The sequence below is a fragment of the Marmota flaviventris genome, chromosome 1, assembly GCF_047511675.1.
Source record: "Marmota flaviventris isolate mMarFla1 chromosome 1, mMarFla1.hap1, whole genome shotgun sequence".
NCBI lineage: Eukaryota > Metazoa > Chordata > Mammalia > Rodentia > Sciuridae > Marmota > Marmota flaviventris.
The window spans coordinates 101,727,855-101,755,066 of NC_092498.1; the positions used below are offsets into that span (position 1 = coordinate 101,727,855).

The 27,212-nt window shown below is 46.2% G+C and overlaps 2 protein-coding genes across 2 annotated transcripts; one reads left to right on the forward strand and one right to left on the reverse strand.

Moving 5' to 3' along the window:
* The first annotated feature begins 831 nt into the window (after positions 1-831).
* Positions 832-14,270, forward strand: Dbnl (drebrin like). The gene is made up of 13 exons (XM_027938404.3): positions 832-1,004; positions 5,306-5,361; positions 7,394-7,506; positions 8,505-8,579; positions 9,661-9,807; positions 10,614-10,691; positions 10,929-11,080; positions 11,250-11,298; positions 11,617-11,710; positions 11,974-12,069; positions 12,173-12,285; positions 12,681-12,786; positions 13,362-14,270. The coding sequence occupies exons 1-13, from the start codon at positions 922-924 to the stop codon at positions 13,499-13,501; spliced, it is 1,302 nt and encodes a 433-aa protein (XP_027794205.1). The 5' UTR covers positions 832-921; the 3' UTR covers positions 13,502-14,270.
* Positions 14,271-15,138: 868 nt separating this feature from the next.
* On the reverse strand, positions 15,139-21,754 carry Pgam2 (phosphoglycerate mutase 2). The gene is made up of 3 exons (XM_027938406.2): positions 17,073-21,754; positions 16,790-16,970; positions 15,139-15,338 (listed from the first exon to the last, which is right to left on the reverse strand). The coding sequence occupies exons 1-3, from the start codon at positions 17,484-17,486 to the stop codon at positions 15,172-15,174; spliced, it is 762 nt and encodes a 253-aa protein (XP_027794207.1). The 5' UTR covers positions 17,487-21,754; the 3' UTR covers positions 15,139-15,171.
* Between the last annotated feature and the right edge of the window lie 5,458 nt (positions 21,755-27,212).

Below are 27,212 nucleotides of genomic sequence, written 5' to 3' on the forward strand. Positions count from 1 at the left end.
GGTCCCATCCTCTCTCATTTAAAATCCACTTAAGATTCCATTAGATCTCCAAGAAACACAATGCCCCTCCCCTGGACTTCTACCTGTGCCCTATCCTTCAGACCCTTTAGTCTGGTTCACACCTCAGAACGAAAACGTCTGGGAGCCTTCCTTCCAGATCTTCTCATGATCCATGCACATTTGTGGATGGAAAAAAATGGTCTTTCCTGGAAGGGGGCTGGTTGAGGCAAGATGGTTCTTATCCTTCAAGGTAGTACAACCACCTCCTCCATGTGAAGGTAAAGCACAAAGCGAGTCCTTTTCATTCCTCCACTACCCCACACTTAACCAAACTGCAGAGGGAGAAAAAAAAAGTGAGCACCGGCACAAAAGCATTTTTTTTTTTTTTTAGATTTTGTAGCCGTGGGATCATCACTTAGCATTCATTCATTCGTGTATTCATTATGTGAACTGTACATGACTTATTCATAAATCAAACTTCTGATGAGGGTCCACACACTGGCTCGTGGGATCCGGTGTGGAGGAAGACTCGTGAATGCAGGCTCTCTCAAGTAAGTGCATTAACTCCGACAAGAATTAACAGAATTAAGCATCACTCCTGGAGCTACTAAGCGGTTGGACTGGAACCAGAGCACACGCTAGGCCACGCCTGGGGAGACCACCCTGCGGACGAACAGAAGCTGACAAGACTGTTCCTCTAGTTCGCCAGCGCCTGAAAACAATAACCTCAACCCGCCTTCACCCGGAGGAGAGCCCAAAGGCTACGGTTCAGTCCCGCCTCTACTTTCACTTCCGGTCTCGGGGCGGGGCTTCCGGCTGTCAGAGGCGAGGCTTCCGTCCACCTGGGCGGGGCTCCGGCGGTCAAGGGAGGCTGGCCCCAAAAGCTGCATCGGCTGAGGCTCGGGGACTGTGGGGCGGACCATGGCGGCGAACCTGAGCCGGAACGGGCCCGCGCTGCAAGAGGCCTACGTGCGGGTGGTCACCGAGAAGTCCCCGACCGACTGGTGGGCAGCTGGGCGGCCCGGAGTGGGTGGGGGACGCTAGCGACAGGCGGCGCGGCCGCAGGTGGTGCGAGGCTCACCTGCCTGCCCGCCCCACACCCCAGCTTTGGGCTGTACCACCCTTTTCACCGCTGCCGCGTAGTTCGTGAACGGGTGGAACAGCTTGGGAGACCCAGCCCTTTCCCCTGCACCCTCGACGCCTAGTGTCGGCTTCGCGGCCCTCTCTGTAGGACTTCGCTCGGTGTTACTTGCTGGCCTCGCCAGGTTCTTTTTTCCAGCTTTGGGACTTCCCTGGAGAAAGGGGTCCTCCGCAGCTCCTCCACTCTCGCCTGAGAAGGCGGAAGCATCGCTTGGGTTCTTCCGAACGCTGAGTTCAGGGATGGCCTTTGAGAGGGGTCTGACAGCCGGGCTGGGAAACATGAGCTTGCTCTGGAGGCTCAGACAAGGAGGACAGGTTGGGGGCCCTAGTTCCCTGGGAATGTGGATTTCAAGACCTCTGCTTCTCTTTTCTTGTGTCTGAATCATGGGAAGAATAAAAATAGGATGCTGGCCACCTATTTAGAAAAAAGTCAGGTCTTCCCTCCACCACTCCCCCGCAGGCTTTGGGAGGCTATCAGTGTGTAGGTCCCCTTATGCAGTTGATGAAATTACAGTACTGGGAGCCTGAATCTGAAGTTTCTGGGGGTAACCCTGGGTAGCCCCCATACAGATCAACTCTCTGCCATATGCATAGCTGTAAGTAATTCTCTAGTTCTCTTTTTCACTTTCCCATTTGCTTAAACTGTTTTCATTGACCAGTTTTTAGTGCTTTCAGTTCTAAGAAATATGCTTAGTATGGTAGATTTAGGTAACCAAACTTGGAAATTAGAAACTAGAACTTGGGGGTGGAGTTGTGGTGGGACCACCCCCACCCTGTGGTCAGCACTGAGACCTTCTCTACTGAGTATACCCTACTGTGTGGGTCCTCATGGACTCCCTTTCTGTGTTCTGGGCTAGGCTTTGCTGCTGTAACCAGCCACCTCTCCTTGTCTAAGTGCTTTCTTGTTTCCTTTATACTTGCCTGGTGCCTCAGTCTTCTCAGGAACTGTCACTGTTTTTGTTTGTTTGTTTTGTTTTGCTTTTTTTTTTTTGTACTGGGAATTGAACCCAGGGATGCTTTACCACTGAGCTACATCCCCAGTCCTTTTTATTTTTTACTTGCTATAGTAAGTTGCTGAGGGCTTCACTGAGTTGCTGAGGTGGGACTTGAACTTTCAATCACCCTTCCTCATATCTAGAGTTACAGGCATGTGCCACTATGCCTGGCGAACTATCACTGGTTTGGGTGTGATACCTCACAGCCCAGCTGGTAATGCAGACTTCCCTTGTTTCTAGTCTTTTCTTGGGTTTCTTACCAAAGTTGTCTACTGCCACCACAGCCTGGTTCTGATCTGTCCCATCTACTCTGTATTCCTCCTAAAGGTGCTTAGCCTCCTCTTACCATACTCTGCTTGGATAGCCATGCTGTTGCCCACTTACTCACCTCCAGGCTCCTGAATAACTGCAGATTGTGTCAATTGCATGAGCCCCTGGCCTCCAACCCTAATTGTCACAGCCATTTAGGTAGTTACTCAACAAACTGAGGCAGGTCCCCTTTCACTAGCTGAAAAAGATCTGGACTGTCTTACTTCCCTACCCATAACTCTGCAGTGACTTCCCGTTGCACATTGAATAAAGCCCAGACTCCACCCCACTGACTTGCCCTGTATAACCCTGTTTTGCCTCCTGTTTACCACACTGTGGCCACACCTGCTCACTACTACTCTACCCTTGCCTTTGTCTTCCTCAAATTTATAATCTGGTTCCTCTTCAGAGCCCTTGCTCTTGTTACTTCCTCTGCCTGGAGCACACTTCCTCATCATCCCAGGTATGGGCATGCCTTCAGGTCTCTGCTCTGAGGTTTCCTTCTCAGAGACCTTTCTGAATTCCGAGCTCCCTGACTACAATCACCTTTTCCTCTCCTTTAGTTTCACTTCCTTCATTTACATACCTTGTGGATTTTCTTGTCGCTTTTATCTCTTCACTAAAAGGGGTAGGATGAACTTGTCTCTTTCCTTGGTGCCTGGTACAAAATTGTTTTGTGTACTCAAAGGTCAGATGAAGGGTGGACTGAATGATATAGAAGAAGCAGTAGAGAATATCAGAGGAAGAAGAGCTGATCTCCAGTTTGGTGGGTCATTAAAGGTTTCACACAGCAGATGGCATTGCATCAGGCCTTAAGGCCAGAACCACAGCCCTATTAGCTCTCTAACTTGGATCTGTCTCTAGTCCCCTCCCTTCAGATCTTGATGAGATTGTGCTCATCTGGTTCATCTGTCCCATCCTGTGCCTTTTTTACTCTGTGGCAGTACATTAGCCTAGGTGTGTGGTCTATCTTGTTAGAAGGCAGGTTCCATGGGCGGAGCCTTTGGTGATTGTTCATAGCTGCATTCCTATTGCCAGTAAACAGTAGGTTCTTAGTATACATATTTGAAAGAATGATGGAATGTAAGGGCTTTATTTACATGCCACACATCCTTGCTATGCACAAGCCAGTGCACCAGATTTTTTCATGTTTTGAAAGAAGAGATGGGAATGTACCTCTGAACTGGGAACAGTCTTGAAGGTGGTTTAGAGTGGAACTTGGGGAGAGGGGAATGAAGTTGGAGGGATAGGTGGCAGATACCAAGTTGGCCAGATCTCTTCTTAGAAGAGATAAGCTGCCATCTTCTGTTCCCTGCTGCTTGTGCCAGTCCCTGTGCCCTGGCAGCCAGGCCTTGTGGCCATCAAGAGGAATGGTTTTGTTGGGCATGGTGGTGCACACCGGTAATCCCAGTAGTTTGAGAGACTGAAGCCAGAGGATTGCAAGTTCAAAGCCAACCTCAGCAACTTAGTGAGGCTCTGAGCAATTTAGCAAAACCTTGTCTCAACACATTAAAAAATGGCTGGGCATGAGGCCTGGTGCTTAAGCACCCCTGGGTTCAATCCCTGGCACCAGGAAAAAAAAAAAAAAAGAGAGAGAGAGAGAGAGGAATGGCCTTCTTTTCCCCCCACAGAAAGTTCCACCAACTCAGGCTGACATCTACTGCTTTCCAAATCTTTCTTCATATTTCTCTGTGGTCCACCCCCCCCCCTTCTATATTCTGTTTCCTCTCCTGATAAGCAGCAGCTCTTTTCTAGTGGTCTGCCTCCTTCCTACTAACCAGGTCCACTGGGCATGGGGTTTGATTTATCTTTCTCAGGCATATGCATCCGCCCAGTGGCATTGGCAGGCCGTTATCCTGTCTGTTCTTCCTCCAAAGCTGGAGAGATGACAGATACTGGGCTGGGTTTTATCTTTGACTTTCTTTTAGAGAGATCATTGCCTCTACCCTATACCCACCAGCACTGTCAGAGGTGTTAAGCTCTTACATGGTTGGTACTGATGACTATGATTACACTCTGGGGAATCTCAAGCAAAATTTGCCTCTCGAAGGCCATCTCTCCAAGAATGTTCTCCTTGAGTAACCCTTGTTCTTCATAGCTCAGATTTAACTGTCTTTTTAACTGTCAGATTTACTGTCTTTTCTCACCACCTCTGGGGCACAAGTTTGTAAGCCAAAATTTTTTCAGAGTCTTATAAATAATTAGTATTACCAGAAAGAAAGGCAGCCCAGTGTCAGCCATGGACAGTTAAGTTTCCACAAGATAGAAAGTCTGCATCTTGCCCACGGTTCCTGTCTGTAAGAGGTTGGTGGGTCACTGGTCTTAATTGACTTCTTGTAACATTGTCCCTGTGGGTTCTGATACTTTGCACACCTATTAAAATTGAGTTTGCCAGGAGACTATATGGGGGAGACCTGCCACACCACCCTTCACTAAGGCAGGGCAGATGCACCCCCAAGTGTTGGCAGCCTCCAAGTTGCCTGGTGCATCTTTCTCCTTCCTATCTACTTACCTACCTCATATGCATCTCTCCAATTCAGAAATATATATGTATCTTTTGTCTTTTTAAATTCATGAACCTGGTAGCCAGATGAGTATTTTACACATAAATGTGTGGAATGTTATCATAAAACTCAACAACTTACATTTTCCTTTAAGTAGGTATGTGTTTCCTATCTCCATGGCTTTGTCTCTCACAGCAAGTCCTGTGATTAGTCAGCCTCAGCATGGCCTCAGACATGAGAACCTGTCTGGCAGGTCAGAGTGGGGCAAAGCAGAGTCTGCATTTGCCATGGTAGGTGTGGTGAAGGCAGATGGAGCCCAGGGTGCTGACCACTATACCCACTTTTGTTTTATTTCAGGGCTTTGTTTACCTACGAGGGCAATAGCAATGACATTCGTGTGGCTGGCACAGGAGGTGAGTATCCCTCAAATGGACTCTTAGCACCAGGAGGCCAGAGAATATGGTGTATAAAGGAAGAGGGTTTTGACTGTTACTGGTCCATCTTGTTGGCATTTCTGCTATCCCAGCAGGAGAAAAAGGACTCAGGCAGACAGGTTTCCTCTGCATGTGACTCCACTGCAGTCACATTTCCCCTCTTTGAGAGTAAGAGTGGGAAGCCTGCCTTCTGCAGACCTATCCCCATATTAGCTCCATTGAGGGATTCCTTGACCCCCTGATTAGGATATGGACCAACACAAGGCAGGTGTAGGGGCCAGAGCTCTTTCAAGTCCTCTGGGCAGCATGGGTCCTGGCCCTTTACTGGACATTTCTGGTAAGCTTTGGGTTTTAGATATTTGTGAGTGAAAACATTCTTCCTCAACATTTTATCCCTGGATACAGGGAAGTGCTGCTCTTTCTGGAGAAGCCAAGTGAAAGTAGCCAGCCCTCTCCAGATCATGGGCAGTCTGTGCCCAGGGTGGATGCCGGCTAGTGCAAGTACAGAAGCCCCACAGACCTTCTCCTCTGCCTCTTCTCTGCCCTTATCATGAGCAAGAGCACTGGGGAGAGGCAGTGTCACTGCAGGTGATGATGGGGACCTCAGTATGGGCAGTTTCTGCAGGAAGAACTGGCTCCTGGCCACCACTGGGCAGAAATTGTCAAGTAGGCTGAGCTAGAGATGATGTGGTATGAACCCGAACTGATACTCTGATCCCTCCCCATGCTCAAGGCCAGCATGCCTATACTCTGAGGTTCACCTGACTTCCTCCCACTCCCAGTACTGAGCAGAACGTGGCTGTGTTGTTCAGTGAGTGCCTGGAACAAGTTCTCTGCTTGGTGGAACAAGTACAGTTTTAGTGACAATTATTGATAGAAAGCCCTTCCTCCTACAAGCTGTTTTCACTGATGCATCCTCTTTACTGAATGGGCACTGAATGGGCATCTCACATGACATGGTAGGTGCCTGAGAGTTGCAGGGATCAGCAGTCTGAGTGTCCTTCTACTGTTGCCAGTGACACAAAGCAGGACTATGCTACCAATGCAGCATTGACTGCGCAGGTTCTGTGGAGCCCTGTAGCTAAAATGCCTGACCCAGTTCCTCCTTTCAGCTTTGGAAGTTTGGGGTTTGAGAATGAGTGTCATGGAGAATGGCTTATGCAGCCCATCCTACTCCCAGCATCTGAGACTCTGAGGACCAAGCCAGTTGTTCAGTTGTGAGATGTTACAAGAGATCTGACCCTCTGGGTGACTCTGATGTCTAAGTGAACATGTGGCTCCCAGTGGGGGTGACTTAGTAGCCCCACTATCCTGGGGCCCTTTGTGGAGTCCAGGCAACAGTAAAATTGATGAAGAGATCCTTCACTTTGATGTTTGTGATCTGTAGTAGAAATGATATTTTTAATTTCCAGAGTTTTATTTGAGTGGTTTTTAAACTAGTGTGGGTTTTAAAAAAAAAAAAAGTCACTTGAGGTGCTTGTCAGAAAATTCAGTCTCCTACCCAGGTGTAGTAGTGGTACATGCCTGTAATCCCAGCAACTTGGGGGGCTGAGGCAGGAGGATGGCAAGTTCAAAGCCAGCTTCAGCAACTTAGTGAAGCCCTAAGCAATTTAGCAAGACCCTGTCTCTAAAGAAAAAAGGGCTGGAGATGTGGCTCAGTGGTTAAGCACCCCTGGGTTCAATCCCTGGTACAAAAGAAAATGCAGTCTCTCAGGTCTCACGAGCTATGCTAAATCAGCCTAGTGTAAGTAGTTTATTTTGTTTTTATTTTTATTTTATTGTGGCATTGGGGATTGGACACTGACCCTTAAACCTGCCAGAAGTGCTCTATCACTGAGCTATACCCCTAACCCCAGAAACCTGATTTTAAATTCAGCTCCCAAGGATGATTCTGAGGTTGATGGGGTAAGAAGCCCTAGTGAATAGTGGCTTGGGTTCCCTTACTGATGAATCAGGCATTGGGGTGGGCAAGGGACACTGACCACCTCTAACCCTCTCTGTGACTCTGCAGAAGGTGGTCTGGAGGAGCTGGTGGAAGAACTCAACAGTGGGAAGGTGATGTATGCCTTCTGCAGGGTGAAGGACCCCAACTCTGGCCTGCCCAAGTTTGTCCTCATCAACTGGGTACGTGGACTCATCTCATCTAGTATGACAGGGGAAAGTCCCTTGATTTCTTTCTTATTTTGACTTTTTTTGGGAACAGTGTATTTTACTGGCATGATTTATTAAACAGAACAGTTGAAAGCTGTTGAAAGAGCAGAATAGTTAATTAATTCATTGTAGCCCAAAGAATAACTGTCCTTGTCAGAGGAATCTCAACAAGTTTAAAGCTAGCTTCAGCAACTTAGTGAAATCTAGTCTCAGAATAAAAATTTAAAAAAGAACTAGGCATGTAGCTCCATGGTAGAGCCCGCCCATACCTAATGTGTGAGGCCCTAAGTTCAATCCCCAGTACAGCAAAAAATAAACAAAATAACTGGCCTTGCTACACAAAATTCATTCTCTAATCCCAGAATTAGTCCTGCAAAGTGTAATAAAAATAGTCAACAGAAGAAATTCCTGCCTCATTTCCTTCATGGTAGTCCTTTTAGTGAAGCAGAAATCCTAAGGAGTGTGCAGGGACAGGAGCTCCAGCAGAGCGTAACCCACATCATTGGGAATGAAGAAAGTTCAGAAACCAGGTGCGGTAGTGCATGCCATAATCCCAGTGGCTTGGAAGGCTGAGGCAGGAGGATCACAAGTTCAAGATAGCCTCAGCAACTTAGCAAAGCCCTAAGCATCTTAGTGAGACCCTGTCTCTAAATAAAATATAAAAAGGGCTGGAGGCTCAGTGGTTAAGTGCTACTGGGTTCATTCCCCGGTACCAAAAAAAGAAGAAAAAGAAAGCTCAGGAAACTCCCCCACGGTGGAAACCAGCCACTGTCCTGCCCAGAGAACAGTTCCTGAGCTCCTTGGAGGTGTAAGAACTAAACTCATTGTGTGACTCAGTTGGGAGAATGATGGCTACTTTGAGGGGATTCTGTTTGGGGAGATAAGAAAGCTGCTATGTGCCTGGGAACTTGTGGAAAGGGAAATGGCTTTGGGAGGAGGCCTGGGTCATGCTGGATGTACTTGTGTTGCAGACAGGCGAGGGTGTGAATGATGTGCGGAAGGGAGCATGCGCCAACCACGTCAGCACCATGGCCAACTTCTTGAAGGTGAGGGCTACATCAATCCTGCTGTCCCATAAGGGGCCTCACAGGATCAAACACTCCAGGTTCCTGGGTGCATCTGAGTTGGAATTGGAGCTGGAGTCAGGAGCATGCTATTGACTAATGCTCTGTTTGGCTCTCAGGGCATGAGCAGAGGCTGCTCCTCTGGTGACCCAGGTACATTGGAGGTACATAGGAGGCAGGGATGTGACCAGATAGAAGGTTGTTCTCAACAGAGCAGGATTAAGGATCATGCTGGAGCTGATCCAATGGGAAGGGCTGGCCCTGGGTTTTGTTTTGTTTATAAGTACTCTAGATAGTTTAGCAGCATTGTCAGGATTTGGAGAAAGAAAAAGGATGCTTGTGCCCACCACCATAACATCATTTTAGTGTATTCATTTTTAGCCCATTTCTGCAAGTATTCACATCAGTTGTTCTATGGTCACCTTTTTCCAATTTCAAAAGCAGTTATGTTGTAATTATTATTTGTTCACTTGCTAGATGACCTTTTTGAACTTCTTTGATTACTAGCAAAGAGACATCTTTGATTCCCAGTTCTACAAATACGTTTTCTGATATGCCTCAGTGTTTCCATCTAGTAGCTGAAAAGGCTTCCAAGTTTATTTGGTCTAGCTGGGCATAGTGGTGCATGCCTGTAATCCCAGCAACTCAGAAGGCTGAGACAGGAGGATCACAAGTTCAAGGTCAGACTCAGCAACTTAGTGAGGTCTTAAGCAACTTAGTGAGACCTTGTGTCAAAATAAATAGGTCTGGGCATGTGGCTTAGTGCTTAAGTGCCTCTGGGTTCAATTCCCCATACCAAAAAAAAGTTATTGGGTCTAGTATAACAGATAATGAGGTCATGGGTCTGCTTCTCAGGAAGAACTTGGTGGCTGACTGGGCATCTCCTGAGCTGCAGCCGGAACTATTACAACACAGAGAGGAAGGGCCTCAATTCCCAGCAGCCAGACAGATGCCTTGCTGTCTCCTGTGGGCAGTGGTGGCCCCTGCTACATGGATAGACATGAGTTTTTTCATCCACCCCTGTGCTTGCAAAGCTTATCTTTAAGTGCTGCTTCTGCCACAGGGGGCCCATGTGACCATCAATGCACGAGCAGAGGAGGATGTGGAGCCTGAGTGTATCATGCAGAAGGTGGCCAAGGCCTCCGGGGCCAACTACAGCTTCCACAGGGAAAGCAGCCGCTTCCAGGATGCAGGACCCCAGGCCCCAGTGGTGAGTGCTGCCTGCCCATCACTGAGCTCTCATTGCTGAGTACTTGAGGATGGGGGCCAGGAGTCTATATGGTTCCCAGTGTCTATGTAGTTGGACTCCTCATGCCTGGCTTCCATAGATGGTAACCATACTTGCTGGTTGGCCCAGCCATTCCAGAGCCTTTGTCTGGAGCCAGCTATGTATGGTCAGGCTGGAGGCTCTTCAGGAATGCACAGCTATAATGGTCCAGCCATTTCCCAGGGTCACAGTGCCAGTAAGTCCTTGGTGGTCCCTAGCAGGAACCATTGTAGAGGAAGTTCAGTTGGCATCAGAGCAGAGCCCTACCTACCCACATTATAGGGAGACACCTGTAGATTTGTGGTCCTTACACTGAGTGGTCAAGTTGATAGTGGGGAACTGTAGCATCAGACATACAGTTGGGTTCTGCAGTAATTCCTGTGGACAATGCTGTGACAGTCAGCTCTCTAAGGGGTAGCCCTGGCCAGAGGCCTGCCTTAGAACTACCTGGTCCCAAGGAGTCTGCAGACAGGACCTTTCCTGCCTTGGCCCCCATGCACAAGGGCTAGGTGCCACCAGAGACCCCTCCAGTATTCTTGGGATTCAGCATCACTGCTGGGGCAGTTTCCTGGGCCTCTTTCTGGGCACGTGGTATCTATCTCCTTGAGGGTGAAGGGCCAGGCTCTTACGTACCCACTGAGTCCACTTACATGCTCTTATAAATCCTTTCCACACTACTCCTACCTCTGTACCTCGGGGCCTGTTCTTCCACCCAGGGCCAGATCTCTAGCATTTGCTATCCCCCACAGGGTTCTGTGTACCAGAAGACCAATGCCATATCTGAGATCAAGAGAGTTGGAAAAGACAGCTTCTGGGCCAAAGCTGAGGTAAGAACCATGGAGTAGGGGCAGGCACGCTGATAAGCATGCTACACAGGTGTGTAGTGAGTGTTCTACCTGATCTTTTATAGGTAGTTAAAGTAAGGCGTAAGTGGATTAAGTCACAAGGCATGTGAGGGATGTGCTGTAGTGTCTTTCCTCAACCACATGCCTGTGGGACCTGGTCCCAGGCAGGGGGTGAGGCCAGGGGTCAGTGTAGGGTTGAGTGGCCAGCCCTCCCTGCAGAAGGAGGAGGAGAACCGCCGGCTGGAGGAGAAGCGACGGGCTGAGGAGGAGCAGCGGCAGCTGGAAAAGGAACGCCGGGAGCGGGAGCTGCAGGAGGCTGCCCGCCGAGAGCAGCGCTACCAGGAGCAGCACAGAGAAACCAGCCCCTCAAGGTAAGCCCACCATTCACTGGGCTAGGGTGCTGGCCTCATGGTGGGGGGATCCCTTGGGTGTCCCTGTGTGCTCACTTAATCCCTCAGAGGCAGGACGACTGAGGGTACAGCATGAGGGGCTGCTGAAGAGCCTTAGCTGTCTTCCCCCGACTCTGGCCCTTCCCAACAGGACAGGTGAACAGCAGCAAGAAGTGGTTTCGAAGAACAGGGAGGAGCAGGTTAGTCTTGGCATTTTCTCACAAAGGGTCTGGAAACTTTCTAGTTTGGATCCATCACATGTCAAAGCGCCTGAACTCAGATTGAGGGCTCAGCTCAGATTCCTGAGACACATCTGGGCATATCAGATATGCCAGTGGGAAGGAAAACCAGGAGCAGAAACTTCTGGCATGGATTGCAACCTAGTCCTGGGAGAGGCCCTATCAGCCCCTTGGCTTCTTGGCCCCGCTGTAGCCTTCAGGGCCTACTTGCTGGGGTAGGGGGCAGTGAGGTGAGAAGCTCTTGAGTCTTACTGCTCGGGTCAATGTGTGCTCCCCTAGGTGTTTTCTGATCAGCGGACTGCACACCCACGGGAGATTTTCAAGCAGAAGGAGAGGGCCATGTCTACCACCTCCATCTCTAGTCCTCAGCCAGGTGGGTCATCCCTCTGGGCCTGGTCACAAGACAGGTGTATTGGAGAATGACAAGGAACAAGTGAGGAGAGTAGCTTCGGGCTGAGGTGTCTCCTCCTACCCATATGGCTGTGCTGCCTGCCATCTCTCTGTACAGCCCTGGAGTCTCTGTACCTGTGCTAGCTGGGGCCAGCTCCCTTGGGCTGCTTTAACAGACCAGGTGGGTGTGTGGGTGCCAAGAAGTGGTTCTGAAGTGGTGGGGATGTTGTTTGTGGGGGTTTGCAGGCAAGCTGAGGAGCCCCTTCCTGCAGAAACAGCTCACCCAACCAGAGACCTCCTTTGGCAGAGAGCCAACTTCTGCTGTCTCAAGGCCCAGGGCAGGCAAGGCATTTGTTATTCTATGGGACCCTGGAGGGGGACTATGGTGGAGAAGGGAGGGTTGTGGGAAGGAGAGGAGTCAGAACCTGCTATGTCCTCTATGCAGATGTCTGTGAGGAGCCAGCACCCAGCATTCCTCCAAGTCTGGTGCAGGCAGAAGAGGAAGCCACGTACGAGGAGCCTCCGGAGCAAGAGGCCCTCTACGAGGAGCCCCCAATGGTGGGTTCTCTGAAGTGGGGTGGGGCAGTGAAGGAGTCACAGGCATGAGTTTTCTGTGACACACTAATGGTTTTGAAGCACTTATGGATTCTCATTCAACTTTTGAAAGAGCCCCATGCTATAAGTTATGTGGGCCAGTGCCCATGTGACTGATGCTGGGTGAGGGAAGCACCTTGCAGTTTGGGGCTACAAAGGCATTTGCACTGTCTTTCAGCCTCTATATCTTGGGGAGATGACTGTGGTGCGGGTGTGTTAGGACAGCAGTAGCCCCCAGCCTTATGTTGCTGCTCACCCTGCATGTGCTGTTACCCCTGCCTTCTCAGGCCCTAACTTGACCTGAGCCACCTGGGTGAGAAGGCTGAGTCTGGGTTAATCCCATCTTTCTCTCTCAGCAGGTCCAGCAGCAAGACACTGGCTCTGAGCACATTGACCACTATACACAGGGCCAGGGGCTTAGTGGGCAAGGGCTGTGTGCCCGGGCCTTGTACGACTACCAAGCAGGTAAGGTGCCCTACCTGGCTGCCGCAGATCATGGGTCCTGAGATTAGGAGATAGGAGCAAATGACTGGGGCTCTGTAGGGAGACAGCACCAAGGGTGTTGGGAAACAAAGAGGAAGGTGGGAGGTAAGTTTAAGGATGGAAGCCCCACTGGAACTGTGATGACCATGGCACTGAAGTTTCCATCCTAAGACAGCCTGGGCCTCCCCCACATACTCTAGCCAGCTGCTTACCATCCCTTCACAGGAACCCCATTTGCCATCTTGTATAGCCTCCAGGTCTGACCAGAGAATGGAGCTGACTTCCCAGAGGAGACCTTGGGGAAAGGGCTGAGGGTCTTTGGGGAGCAGCCTTTTGTAGAAGTGCTCTGTAGGAAGATGTTCCCAGGTGTAGGGGGCAGGCATTGCAGTACTATTAGGCTCTGTATGGTCTGTATGACAATGGGATGTGACCAAGGAGAAAGCAGACAGCCCTGAGCTCTAGTGCATGAGGGGACGGGGCTGCCCAAGAGGCACACAAGTATTGGGGACTTGTGAGCAGGGCCCCTGATGTAGCACCTGGGCTTAATCTTCCTGCAGCGGATGACACTGAGATCTCCTTTGATCCTGAGAACCTCATTACTGGCATCGAGGTGATCGACGAAGGCTGGTGGCGTGGCTATGGACCCGATGGCCACTTTGGCATGTTCCCTGCCAACTACGTGGAGCTCATTGAATGAGGCTGAAGCCCATCTTTCCCTTCCCCACCCAGATGTGGCTTCCTTATTGTTAAAAGAGAAGATGCAAGAGTCAGTGTTTGGGACTTCCAAGAATGGAACCACAATGAGGAAAAGGCCTCAGGGCTCCTCTGGCTTGGGTGGTTCAGCCTCTGTCACCCCAGATGCAGCAATAACCCAGTGATTCACAAACACACTTCCTGCAACTTCCCAGATCCTTCCACTAGTGTGGCTCTTCACATCTGTGGGACACTAAGCTAAGCCCCACCATAGTGAGCCCCCAGGTAATCTCTGCCTGAAAAGAGTAAGTACTGCTAAGCCAGGTCTCTGAGCAGGAGCATCTGGAACAGCCTTCTGCATTTGCCTTTTCTTTCTCTCTGGCTTCTAAAGGATGGTGGCTGCAACTATTTAGAATGACCTTTGGGAACAGTGAATTTAGAGAATTGCTTTTATCAGTCTGTGACCAAAGTCAGTGGACCATAATGAGTTTGACAGCAGGGAGTTATTGTCTTACTGGAGCCTGCCTGGCCCCACTCCATTTCGGTCCCTCTGTTTGGGCCTTGGGAAGTGGGGATGGGATGACCAAGCTCCCATTTCTGGGTATGTCAAAAATCAAAGACACGATGTATCCTTGCTGTCTCCCTGTTTTCTATCCCAGCCTGTGAGTCTGAAAAACAAATCCAAGAATTTCAGTTTGGTACCCAGGCTCCCAGCTCTGGTCTGACCTGCTGTAGCTTGCCACTCCTATGTGGAAACAAACCCCAACCTGGAAGTCTGCATCTGCTTTGTGTCTGGGATGGATGTGTTTGTGTGAGTGAAAATGCACATGCATATGCACGGTCCTATCCTCAGACCTAAGTGACCAATTAGTCAACTAGGAGAGGCATAAATGTTAGCATGTGACTAAAGTTGGAGCCTGCCTGCATTTTAGTTCCTCTGGGAAAGGCCAAGGTGGTGCAGCTCCCTACCATAAGGAATTTCTGCTATATGGCACAATACACATGGAGAAAGGCACCCAAGACCTGCTCAATAACTGGGAAATAAGGTCCTTGTGCCTAGGAGGTGCCCAATGGCATGCTTGATTCCGGGCCTCACCTGCTGGCAGCCTAGGGTGAAGGCTGCAAGAGGAAAGCAGTGGTCAAGCCTGATGTTCCCCAGTGCCAATCCTGCCTGTCCCTTACTTAGGCTTCCTCCCATTCTACTATAAAGATAGCAGGCCATGGCAACCTTATGAATCTGGCCTGTTGCAAGCTGTGAGGCCCCATGGGCTTGTCTGTGCTCACCAGGAGGTGGGGCTTAGATAGTAGAGAACCACTTGTTCTCTAAAGGAAGCTCGCCAAGAAATATTGTCCTGTGCTTCCTTTGGGGAGGGCTGGGTCACTTAGGCTCCTCTCCCTAAAATACCCTAATTCAAGAACATGGTTACCAAATGGCTTTAAAGCTTGAGGGTTTCTTTGGAGTACAGGTAGTCACTGCCCTGGTTCAGCCCCAATAGCCAGGTCTGGGCACTAGGCTCCTGTGCCTGGGTGATGTAGGCTCCAGGAATAGCTGTACTGGTCTCTGGGGTCAACACAGCTAATGGGGTGAGCTGAGTAGGCCATGACCCTGCCATACCTGGCCATGTTGAACTCAAGGCAATATGCAGAGAGTTGTCTTTATTGCCATACCCACCCTCACTTAGCCTTTCCCTGTGCAGCCACAGCTTCCATGGCCTTCCGCACTGTCTCCTCATCTCCCAGGAACCGCATGGGCTTGGTGGGCTTCAGTGCCTGGTCCAGCTCATACACGATGGGGATCCCAGTGGGCAGGTTCAGATCCATGATGGCCTGGTCTGACATCCCTGGACCAGAAAATAACATCCTTAGCCTCTCTATCCACAGCCTTTCCATACAACAGACATCATGGCCTTTTTGGGCCAACAAGCTGGGCTGCCTGGCACTAATCCTCCCAGCCCTGAGATCAAGGCCACAAAAATGTACCTAAAGGTCAAGGCAGAACTAAGCTAGACTGAGCAGCCTACAGAAATAGCCCAGTGGCAAGACATGAACTTCATCCTCCGTGAGCAGCTGTGACCTGTGGTGGTGCTATCCACTGTTTCCTCAGCCCAATATGAACTGGCCAGACTGAAGTTGAAGGTCGGAAGGATATCCTAACCATTTGATTTCTAGGTTCTAAATTCTGAGCAGAGGAATGAGTGGAAACCTGACCCTGCCTGCTGCTGCAGGACCCACCACCAATAGCAATTCAATCTGGCATTGGCATCACCCTACCCCCACCATGTGGAAAGACTAGAGAATGTTCCCTGGGAAGTTGGGAACACCCCCACCCGCCTGGTGCCTGATCACACCATGGTGCCTCTTCCCTTTAGTGCAGGTTGAAGCATGTGGGGTTATGGAGCCCCCAGAAGGAGTGGGTGGGGGAGGTTTTTCAGCACATAGGAGCCAGAGATCTAGAGTACATCCCACTCCTTTGCTATGATCTCAGCACACCTGAAGGTCATTCAGAGGCTAATTTAGACTGTCCTGACATCTAAGAACTAGTGGAAGAGACCATCACTTGGGAGCCTCCCCTTGCCTGCGTAGATCTCAAGGCCCATTTGTCAACATTCCTTGCTCTTTTTGGGGGGGACAGGGAGTAACCACCTCCCCAACCCTTTTTTTTTTTTATTTTTTGAGAGTTTTACTAAGTTGCTTAGGGACTCTCCAAGTTGCTGAGGCTGTTTTTCAAACTTGGAATCCTCCTGCCTCAGCCTTCCAAGTGGCTGGGATTACCAGCATTTGCCAATGCACCCAGCCTTCCTTGCTCTTTAGTGGGAGCCACAGTACATGCCTGGAGGCTGGGTGGCTATAATAATAGCTAATAATAACTCTGCACCAAATTTCATGGTTCTCTTGGGAAGGGGAACCCAAGAGAGCAGAGCCCTGCACACATTAGCTCCCCTGCAATGATTTGGAGCCAAGTGCCCTGAGTCCTGGCCCTTTTCCTAGCTGGGTATCCTTGGGAAAGATGCCACCTTCAAGCCTATCTCACCTCTTTTAAGCTCCTATGGTGGGGCAGGGGGGGTGCCACCTCTCTAGGCAGGCTGGCCCAATGGGTGCTGTGTCCATGAAACCCACAACTTTCCCAGAACGTATAGAAATGAAGTAAGTCACAGAATGGTTTTTAAAATGTTTTCTCAGCCCTCTATATTCAATGCATTGATTGAAACCCCCACGTCTGCTCAGCTGCCAAAAGGAAAGGTACTGTCATCCCCACCTGTCTGCCCCACACCCTCCTGAGGGTGGGCCTCACCTTCCAGGTGCTTGACGATGCCCCGTAGGCTATTCCCATGGGCTGCAATGAGCACTCTCTTGCCAGCTTTGATCTGGGGGGCAATCTCCTCATTCCAGAAAGGCAGGGCCCGGGCAATGGTGTCCTTGAGACTCTCACAGGTGGGCAGCTCCCCAGGTTTCAGGCCTGCATACCGACGTTCCTGGGGAGAGGAACGGGGACATTGCTGTTCCCTCCCTGGGCAATTGGTTTCCAACCCAGGTTCCCAACCTCAGACCTTCCAGGGATCTTCCCAGCAGCCCACCTTGCTGATGGCATTATAGTAGGGGTGCTTCTCATCCATAGGGGGCGGCGGGGTGTCGAAGGAGCGCCTCCAGATTTTCACCTGCTCCTCCCCGTGCTTGGCGGCGGTCTCTGCCTTGTTGAGGCCTGTGAGGCCCCCATAGTGCCGCTCATTGAGGCGCCAAGTGCGCACCACAGGCAGCCACATCTGGTCTGTGCCATCCAGGATGGTCCAGAGGGTCCGGATGGCCCGCTTCAGCACTGATGTGTAGCAGATATCAAACTCCATGTTGGCGTCCTTGATGGCTTTGGCCCCACGCTTGGCCTCCTCTGTCCCTTTCTCACTCAGCTCTGCATCAAACCAGCCACAGAAACGGTTTTCCTGGTTCCATGTGCTCTCACCGTGGCGGACCATCACTAGGCGGTGGGTAGCCATGGTGGCAGGGAGACACAGGGGCTCCAGAAAGGGACAGCTGCCTCCCTAGCACCCTGAGCTTTATAACGGTCTGTCCCCAACCCCCATCCCAGCCAACTGCCAATCAGCATTCCAAGCGGGACAGGCGGCGGCAGGTGGCCAGTAGTGGCAGAGTGGCTGGGGGTGGGAGTGCCAGCCACAGAGCTGGACTTAAAAATAGCCTCACATAACCACCAGCCCCTGACCCAGCTCTGCTGACGTGTCTATAACCAGCCTAGGGCCCAGGTTGGGTGGGGCTGCTGAGCAGAGCCAGGGTGAAGGGCAAAAGTCAGGCCTGGAGCAAGTGGGGGCTGGCTTTCCAGGGGGAGGATCCTTGAGGCCAGAACTCTGCGGCCCCATCAATCCATCACTGCCCCTTTATGGGTCACTCTGTGGTGCTGGGGAACAAATTCCAGGGCCTTGTACATGCCAGGCAAATGTTCTAGAGTACATCCCCAGCCCCTCTCAATTAAATGGGACAAACCTGTGTCTCAAGAAACTGGACCAGTGTCAAGAAAAGCCCAGGGATGTGTGCATGTGTCACCCTTGTATGTAGGTCTGTGAGTCTAAGTGTACGAGTCAAGTACACATCCGTATCAAGTGTGTGCAGCAAATTATTGTGTGCACAAATCTATTCCTTGTGTGCCTGTGTGCACTGTCTGCAATACTTGTGTTGTAGGTATATGTTTGCCAAGTTCCACCAGTGGCTTTGCTCTGCTCAATCTGGTTAGTTGTATGTGATGGGGGGCCTTCCTCAGGTGTCCTGATTTCTCCCTGGCAGGCCTTCCCTCTTTTCCAGCCCTGCATTATAATCCCTGCTGACCATGACCATCAGCTGCAGGGGCAGGCAGATGAGAAAGACCACACTCAAAAGTTCATTGGAATAGGTCACTACTTTTTTCTTCTAATATTGCTCAGCCTGGATTAGAAGGCAGTTTGAAACTGGATGTATACCTACTGTGGACAGAAAGGCCCCTGGAGAATGTGTCTAGGAAGGAGGAAATGAAGCCCTACAGGTTAGAGAGTCTGGGGAATTTCCATTTTTCTCTTTCTTCATAGAGGTGGCAATGGCGGTATGGTGAGGGCTGTCTGTGCCCACCAAGCAGGTATCTGAACCCTGAGAGGGAAGCTACAGCCCCCAGAGCATGGGGCAACTCTGCTGTACCCTCTGCCCCTGCAGTGGGCCTGGACACAATGGAGGAATTATGTAGCAGGCTGGGAAGCAAAAGCTCTATATTTCTGGCTGGAGACCTTGGAAGGGAGGCCCTGAAGAGCTGTAAATTACCACAGAGAGCCTGTGGGGGGGAGAGACTGAATGATTGGGTAAGTCTATGTGAGCTCCCAGGCTTAATGCCCAGCTGTGTATGTGGGGTCAGATCCCAGATGTATGCTACAGATCCAAGCCTGACTAGTGCAGACACAGGCCTAATCAGGCTAGTTGAGAAAACTCTAGTTTAACTAGAGTTAAACTTTAAACAATCAAAATTCTGCTTAGGATTTAAACAAGGTCCCTCATCTCAACATAATATTCAAATACCCAGGATATAATCCAAAGTTATCCAGTGTATCAAAATCAGTGAAATCTCACTATGGCACAAAAAGGACAATTAGGATGCTCTCAGTGAGGTGAGTCAATTGTCAAACTGTCACATAAAGCACTATCTTAAACCAGTCTTCAGAAAGTATTGGTAAACATACTAGCTGGGTTTGGTGGTGTATACCTGTAATCCCAGCAACGCATGGCCTCCTCAGGAGGTGAGACAGGTGGATTACAAATTTAAATTTTTTTAAATTTAAAATGCCTGGGGATGGGATGTAGCTCAGTGATAAAGAGTGTCCTAGGTTCAATCCCCAGTATTGCCAAAACTGAAAAAAAAAAAAAAAAAAAAGTATTGGTAAATATATTTAAAATGAATGAAAAAAGAAATTGTAAGATAAGAAACAAGTTATGAAGGGGAAATTTTAGAACTGAAAAATACAAATAACCAAAACTTAAAATCCTTAGGACAGGCTCAATATCAGAGTGGAGATGACAAGGATAAACTTGATGTTAGTTTGAAAAAAGATATAAACTTCCATATCAAAAAGCTCAGTGAAAAGGGGGTGGGGTATAACTCAGAAGTAAAGCACCCTGGGTTAAATCTCCAGAACAACAAAACAAAACAAAAGAAGAAGAAACAGCAGCAATAGCAGCTTAGTTAACAGAATAAATTAGCAATAATAAAACAAAACTCCAAGCCCAGATATGTCATAATGAAACTTTGAAAACTAAACAAGAAAAATCCTAAAATCAGCCAGAAAACAATGATAAATTTTCTGTAGGGGAACAACTTCTTTAAAAGGCTGGATTTTTCAACAGAAACCATGAAGCCAGAAAGAAGTAAAAACAGTTTTTAAATGTTGAAATAAATGAACTGTCATCCAAGAATTCTATATCTAGCAAAAATAGCTTCTAGGAATAAAGGTAAAATATACCTTTTCAAATGAAAGCACTAAAATAATTACCAACCACTCAATGACCTGAAGACCTTCCACTAGGCTCCATCTACTGAAGGTTCCACCATTTCCCAATAGGGCCACCCTGGGATCAAGCATTTAACACATGGGCCTTTGAGGGACCTTCCAGACCCAGAATACAGCACTCATCAAACGAATATTTTGTCCAACAACAAAATTTTTAAAAACCATAATCATCTCAATATATGCAGAAAGCACATTTTTAAAAATCCAACACTGCTGTGACTGTAGCTCAGTGGCAGAGCACTTGCTTAGCATGTGTGAAGCACTGGGTTTGATCCTTAGTACCACATAAAAATAAACAAATAAAATAATGGCATTCTGTCCATCTACAACTACAAAAAAAATTCAAAACCCCGCCATAATAAAAACACTTACAAACTGGTAATAGAAGGGAACCTTAACCAAACAAAGGGCATCTACAAAAAAAACCCAACAGCTAATACCATACTTAATGATGAAAGCTGAGATGAGGAACAAGAGAAGGTGATCTGTACTCCCCACTTCTACTCAATTTGTACTGAGATCTAGCCAAGGCAATTAGGCAAGAAACAGAACTAAAAGACATCCAGATTAGAAAGGAAATTCCACGGAATCCACTATAAGAATATTAGAACTAATGAATTCAGCAAGTTTGCAGGAATACAAAAATCAACTATTTCTATACATTAGTATTTAGTAATCTGAAAATGAAATTAATGATTCCACCTCATATATCATCAAAAGAATAAAATTCTTAGGAATATGCATGTGTGTGCATGTGTGTGTATACTTCTTTATTTTTGAGATGGGATCTCATTATATTGCCCAGGTTGGTCCTGAACTCCTGGGCTCAAGCTATCTTCCTGCCCCATCCTCTCAAATAGCTGGGAATACAGGTGTATGGCACCATGCCTGGCTTTAGAAACAAATTTAACAAATGATGTGTAAAACTTAATACTCTGAAAACTATAAAATATTGTTGAAAAAAAACTGAAGGTCTTAATAAATTAAGACACTCTATGTTTATGCATTAGAAGACAATATTGTTCAGTAAAATTGGTAATACTCTCCAAATTGATCTACTGATGCGGTGCAATCTCTATTAGTCCCAGCTGGCTTCTTTGCATACATTGAAAAGCTAAATCTAGCAACCCAGAATGGCCAAAATGGGCGGGGGATGTGACTCAAGCGGTAGTGCGCTCCTCTGGCATGAGCGGGGCGCTGGGTTCGATCCTCGGCACCATATAAAAATAAAATAAAAGATGTTGTGTCCACCGAAAACTAAAAAAAATAAATATTAAAAAATTCTCTAAAAAAAAAGAATGGCCAAAACATTTTTTTGAAAAAGAATAAAGTTAGAGGATTCACACTTCTCAATTTCTAAAACTCTTTACAGAACCACAGAAATCAAGACACTGTACTACTGGCATAAGACAGACATATGTTTAAAAAAAAAACTGGGTGATGTGTGAAATGTAAAATTAGAAACAAAAAAGACAGAGAGACATATAGATTAGTGGAACAGAATTGAAAACCCAGTGGGAAGGAGAAATCTTACACAGTAGTTGAAGAATTTTTGACAATAGTGCCAAAGAATTCAATGGAGAAAGAATAATCTCTTTAACAAATGGTGCTGAGACAACTGGATATCCACATGCAAAACAATGAAGTTGGATCCCTACGATATACCTATATAAAAATTAATTCAAAATGGATTAATAACCTAAATATCAGAGTAAAAATTTAGGAGGTAACCTTCATGACCATAGCAATGGTTATTATTCTTTAAAATGATATTTTTTTAAAAAAAAACAACCAAAGGGAAAAAAAAGACAAATTGGACTTCATCAAATATAATAATTATTGTTTGTTTCCTTTTTTTTTTTTTTAAATTTGAGACAAAGACTTGCTTTGTTGCCCAGGCTGCTATCAAATTCATATGTTCAAATGATCCTCCTGCCCTGGCCTCCTGAGTAGCCAAGTCAAAGGTATACAAAACCAACACAGGTTAATTTAAAAGTTTTAGAGCTTAAAAAGACACCATAAGAAAGTTACAAGTTAACTCATAGAATGGGAGAAAATATCTGCAAATAATTTATCTGATAAAAGTTTAGTATTCAGAATACAAAAAACTCTTATAACTCAACAATAACAGGGAAATAACCCAGTTCAAAATGGGCAAAGGACATGAAGAGACAATTCTAAGAATAAATAGCCAATAAGTACAGGAAAAGATGCTCAACATTATATCATTTAAGAAAATGGTTAATTAAATAAATCAAAACCACAACAAAATAGCACTTTACATCCACTAGGATGGTTATCATGAAAAAGACAGATAGGTGATTGTGGTGGGATAGTTCAGTGATAGAGTACCTTCCTAGCATGCACAAATTCCCAGATTCCATCCCCAGCACAACAAAAATCAAACAAACAAACAAAAAACAGTAAAAGGTAGGCTGAGAGCCAAGTGGTAGAGCACATGTTTAATATGCATAAGACCCAGAGTCCAATTTCACCCCCAAAACAAATAATAATAAAAGGCAAAAATATATTTCCAGGTGCAGTGGCACATGTCTGTAATCCCAGGGGCTAGGGAGGCTGAGACAGGAGGATCGAGAGTTCAAAGCCAGCCTCAGCAACAGCGAGGTACTAAGCAACTCAGTGAGACCTTGTCCCTAAATAAAATAGAAAATAGGACTGGGGATGTGGCTCAGTGGTTCAGTGCTTCTGAGTTCAATCCCTGGTACCTACCCACCCCCCAAAAAAGGCAAAAATTATGTAGGTTAGAAGGAAAAGGATATATCACTCAAACACTAATCAAAAGCTGGAACAGATATATTTCTATCAAAGTAGATTTCAGAACAAGAAAATATATTAGGAATAAAAGGACATTATATAACAATGATACTAAGAAGATATAAAAATTCCTACAACAGAGCTTCCAAGTACATGAATCACAATATGAAATAACTGAAAGGAGAAATGAAGGAATCTACAATTATAGTTTAAGATTTCAGATTGGGTATGGTCACTTCCATAACCCCACCATAATCCCACGTGACTCAGGAGGCTGCAGCAGGAGAATCACAAATTCAAGGCCAGCTTTGCAAGACCTTCTCTCAAAAATAAAAAATAAAAAATTCTGGGGATGTAGCTCAGTGGTAAAGTGCCCCTGGGTTCAATTCCCAATACCAAAAAAAGAAAAAAAGACGTCAAGTCTCCTCTTAGTAATTCACTAGACAGAAAATAAATAAGGATATAGATGTGAACAATAGTGTCAATTAACTATATCTAATCAACATTTATAAAACACTCCACCCAACAGAATACACATTCTTATAACGAACACATGAACATTCACCAACATAGATAATATCCTCGATCTATAACAGATCTTGACAAATTTTAAATAATTAAATGCAGAATATGTTCTCTGACCCTAAGGAAATTAAATTGGAATTCAGTATTAAAGATTAATGGGAATGGAGCTAGGAGCAGTGGTACACAACTGTAATCCCAACTGCTCAGGAGGCTGAGACAGGAGGATCACAAGTTCAAAGCCAGCCTCAGCAACTTAGAAAGGCCCTGAGAAACTCAGTGATACCCTGTCTCTAAATAAAAAATACAAAATAGGGCTGGGGATGTAGCTTAGTGGTAGAGCACCCCTGGATTCAATCCCCAATTAAATATATATACACATATATACACACACATATATATACATATATACACACATATATACACACATACACATACACACATATACACACACATATACACACATACACACATACACACCTATACATATATATACACCTATACATATATACACATATACATATATATACACATATACACACATACATATATACATACATACATATATACACGTATATACACATACATACATATATACAGACACACGCATATATATACATATACACACATATATACATATACACACATATATATACATACATATATACACATACACACATATGTACATATACACATACACACATATGTATACATATATACACATACACACATATGTACATATACACACATATGTACATATACACATACACACATATGTACATATATACACATACATACATATGTACATATATACACATACATATATACATATATACACATACATATATACACATATACACACATATATACACATATACGTGTGTGTGTGTGTGTGTGTGTGTATATATATATATATAAATAAATGGGAAAAACCTTCCAACACTTGGAAACAGAACACACTCTTCTAAATATTCCATGGATCAAGGAAAAAGTCTCAAGAAGAATTAGAAAACATTTTTTTTTTCAAAGTGTATTTGTTTTAATATTATCCCACGCTTTTTTTTGAGTTTTTTTTTTTTTTTTTAAAGAGAGAGTGAGAGAGGGAGAGAGAGAGAGAAATAATTTTAATATTTATTTTTTAGTTATCGGCGGACACAACATCTTTGTATGTGGTGCTGAGGATCGAACCCGGGCTGCACGCATGCCAGGCAAGTGCGCTACCGCTTGAGCCACATCCCAGCCCCAGAGTTTTTTTAATATTTATTTTTTAGTTATTGGCAGACACAACATCTTTGTTTGTATGTGGTGCTGAGGATCGAACCCAGGCCGCACGCATGCCAGACGAGCGCGCTACCGCTTGAGCCACATCCCCAGCCCTAGAAAACATTTTTGCTGGGCATGGTGGCTCACACTGTAATCCCAGTGGTTCAGGAGGCTGAGGCAGAGGATCGAAAGTTCAAATCCAGACTCAGCAAAAGCAAGGCACTAAGCAACTCAGTGAGACAATCTCTAAATGAAATGCAAACAAAGGCTGGGGATGTGGCTCAGTATGTGGTCCAATATCCCTGAGTTCAATCCCTGGTACCCTCCTCCCCCCACCAAAAAAGGAAACATTTCCAATTGAATAAAAAATAAAAATATACTCCATGGGCACAGTGACACACAGCTTTAATCCCAGCAATTTGAGTGGTGGAGGCAGGAGAATCACAAGTCCAAAGCCAGCCTCAGCAATTTAGTGAGGTCCTAAGCAACTTACTGAGACCATGTCACAAAATGAAAAATAGAAAGGGCTGGAGATGTGGTTCAGTGGTTAAGCGCCTCTGGGTTCAATATCCAGTACCCATCTCCCCCACCAAAAAAACCACAATACATCAAATTTGTAGGATGAAGCTAAAGTAATGCTCAGAGGGAAATTTAAAGCATTACATGCTTATATTAGGAAAAAAGAAAGATCTCAAATTAACAATCTAAACTTCCACTGAAAGCAGTGGCAGCAAGAAGATAAGGGCTGTATGGCAGGATGTCATGCCATTTTTTTCCCCCTTTTTTTGCGGGGGAACTAAACCCAGGGGAGTGCTACCTCTGAGTTACATCCCTGTCATTTTAAAAAATCTGAGACCTCAAACTTGCAATCCTTCTGCCTCATCTCCCGAGTTCCTGGGATTACAGGTGTGAACCAAGTGCCATGCCTTTTTCTGATGTGCAGAAAAGGCTGGGCCTTAATATAGACCATTAGATGACAATCCAAAGTTCCTATTCAATGCCATGCTTTTGAAAAAGAATGGAGAGCATGTGCACATAAAACCAATAACATCTAGGCATAGAGTACAAAACAGATTTGATTTCACAGAATATATGCTTAGGCAGAAAATGACAAAACACATGAATACCATCAAGAAGCAGTAGGATGCGAGGGCAGACCTGTAACCCCAGTTACAGGAGGATCATGAGTTCAAAGCCAGACTCAACAATTTAGCAAGGCCCTAAGCATCTCAGTAAGACCCTGTCTAAATAAAAAATAAAAAAGGACTGGGGATGTGGCTCGGTGGTTAAGCACCCCTTGGGGTTCAAACCCTAGTACAGGTGTTGGGAGGATAAAGTACTGAAATCAGCTAGGAAAGGAAGGGAAATACACCCCTCCACTTCATTCCTTGAGCAAGTGGGATGACAGACTCTGAACAGAGCAGCTACTGATAGCTGGAGGCAAATTTTCATGTTCTCTATTTTCCACTGAAAAGATTGCCTCCTGAAAACCTCTTTGTCAAAGTGTATAAAAACAAAAGACTGCAAACATAAATAAAGACTGCTCCTAAAACAAAAACAAAAAAATAACAGCTGAGCACGGTGGTCATGCCTTCATCCCAGATACTCAGGAGACAGAGGTAAGAGGATTGAAACTTCAAAGCAGTCTGGGCAACTTAGAGACCTTATCCCAAAATAAAAAAGGATGGGGAGCTGGGGTTGTAGCTCAGTGTTAGAGTGCTTACCTAGCATGTGTGAGGTACTGGGTTCAATCCTCAGCATCACATAAAAATAAATAAAAGTATTGATGGGGATGTGGCCCAGAGTAGAGTGCTTGCCTAACATTTGCAAGGCCCTGGTATCAAACCCTAGTCCTGCCACACACACACACACAAACACAAACACACACACACACACACACAAAAAAAAAAAACCACCATAATAAATGGGCTGGGATTATAGCTCAATGGCAGAGTGTGAGCTTACTATTTCACAAGCCCGTGGTTTCAATCCCCAGAAAGGAAGGGAAAGGAAAAAAAAAAAAAAAGGAAGGCAGTTAATTAGTGCTACAGACCTATCATAGAACAGCTAAAATAAAAACCAAAATTGTCAATTGCTGACAGATACACAGTAACTGCTACTATGAAATGTTTAACTTATATGGGTGGCTCACACTGTTGATAAAATGGAAAATGACAGGCATTCTGAACAATTTAGCTCTTTCTTAAAAACATACTTTTCATATAACCCAATATTCCTATACCTTCATATTTACCCAAGAGAACTGAAAAGGTATGTTACCCACTAATCTATATACACATGGCTACAGTAGCTCTATTCATAATCACCAAACCCTGGAAACAATCTAAACATTCTTCAGTAGCTGAACAGATAAATCCTGGAACACCCCATGAATGTAATATTATGTGGCAATAAATAAAAATAAACTATCAATATATGCAAAAACCTGAGTGAATCTCAAAGGCATGATGAGAGAGAGGCAAGTAAAAGGGAGAATTTGGTTCCACTTCTATGAGATTCTGGAGAGGGCAAAACTGTAGATAAGTGAACAAAATGAGTGAGTTGGGATAAAGAACATGTGGCGATAATGCAATGGCATAAGGCAATGCTTGGGGGACAGACCTT

What these genes read in the sequence shown, in the direction of transcription:
- Dbnl (XM_027938404.3), top strand. Translation starts at nt 922, where the DNA reads ATGGCGGCGAACCTGAGCCGGAACGGGCCCGCGCTGCAAGAGGCCTAC. An exon ending in CCATGGCCAACTTCTTGAAG is followed by an intron (nt 8,580 to 9,660) that starts GTGAGGGCTACA and finishes CTTCTGCCACAG; the next exon opens with GGGGCCCATGTGACCATCAA. An exon ending in TCTACGAGGAGCCCCCAATG is followed by an intron (nt 12,286 to 12,680) that starts GTGGGTTCTCTG and finishes CTCTCTCAGCAG; the next exon opens with GTCCAGCAGCAAGACACTGG.
- Pgam2 (XM_027938406.2), bottom strand. Translation starts at nt 17,486, where the DNA reads ATGGCTACCCACCGCCTAGTGATGGTCCGCCACGGTGAGAGCACATGG. An exon ending in ACTATAATGCCATCAGCAAG is followed by an intron (nt 16,971 to 17,072) that starts GTGGGCTGCTGG and finishes TCCTCTCCCCAG; the next exon opens with GAACGTCGGTATGCAGGCCT. An exon ending in CATCGTCAAGCACCTGGAAG is followed by an intron (nt 15,339 to 16,789) that starts GTGAGGCCCACC and finishes TTTCTGGTCCAG; the next exon opens with GGATGTCAGACCAGGCCATC.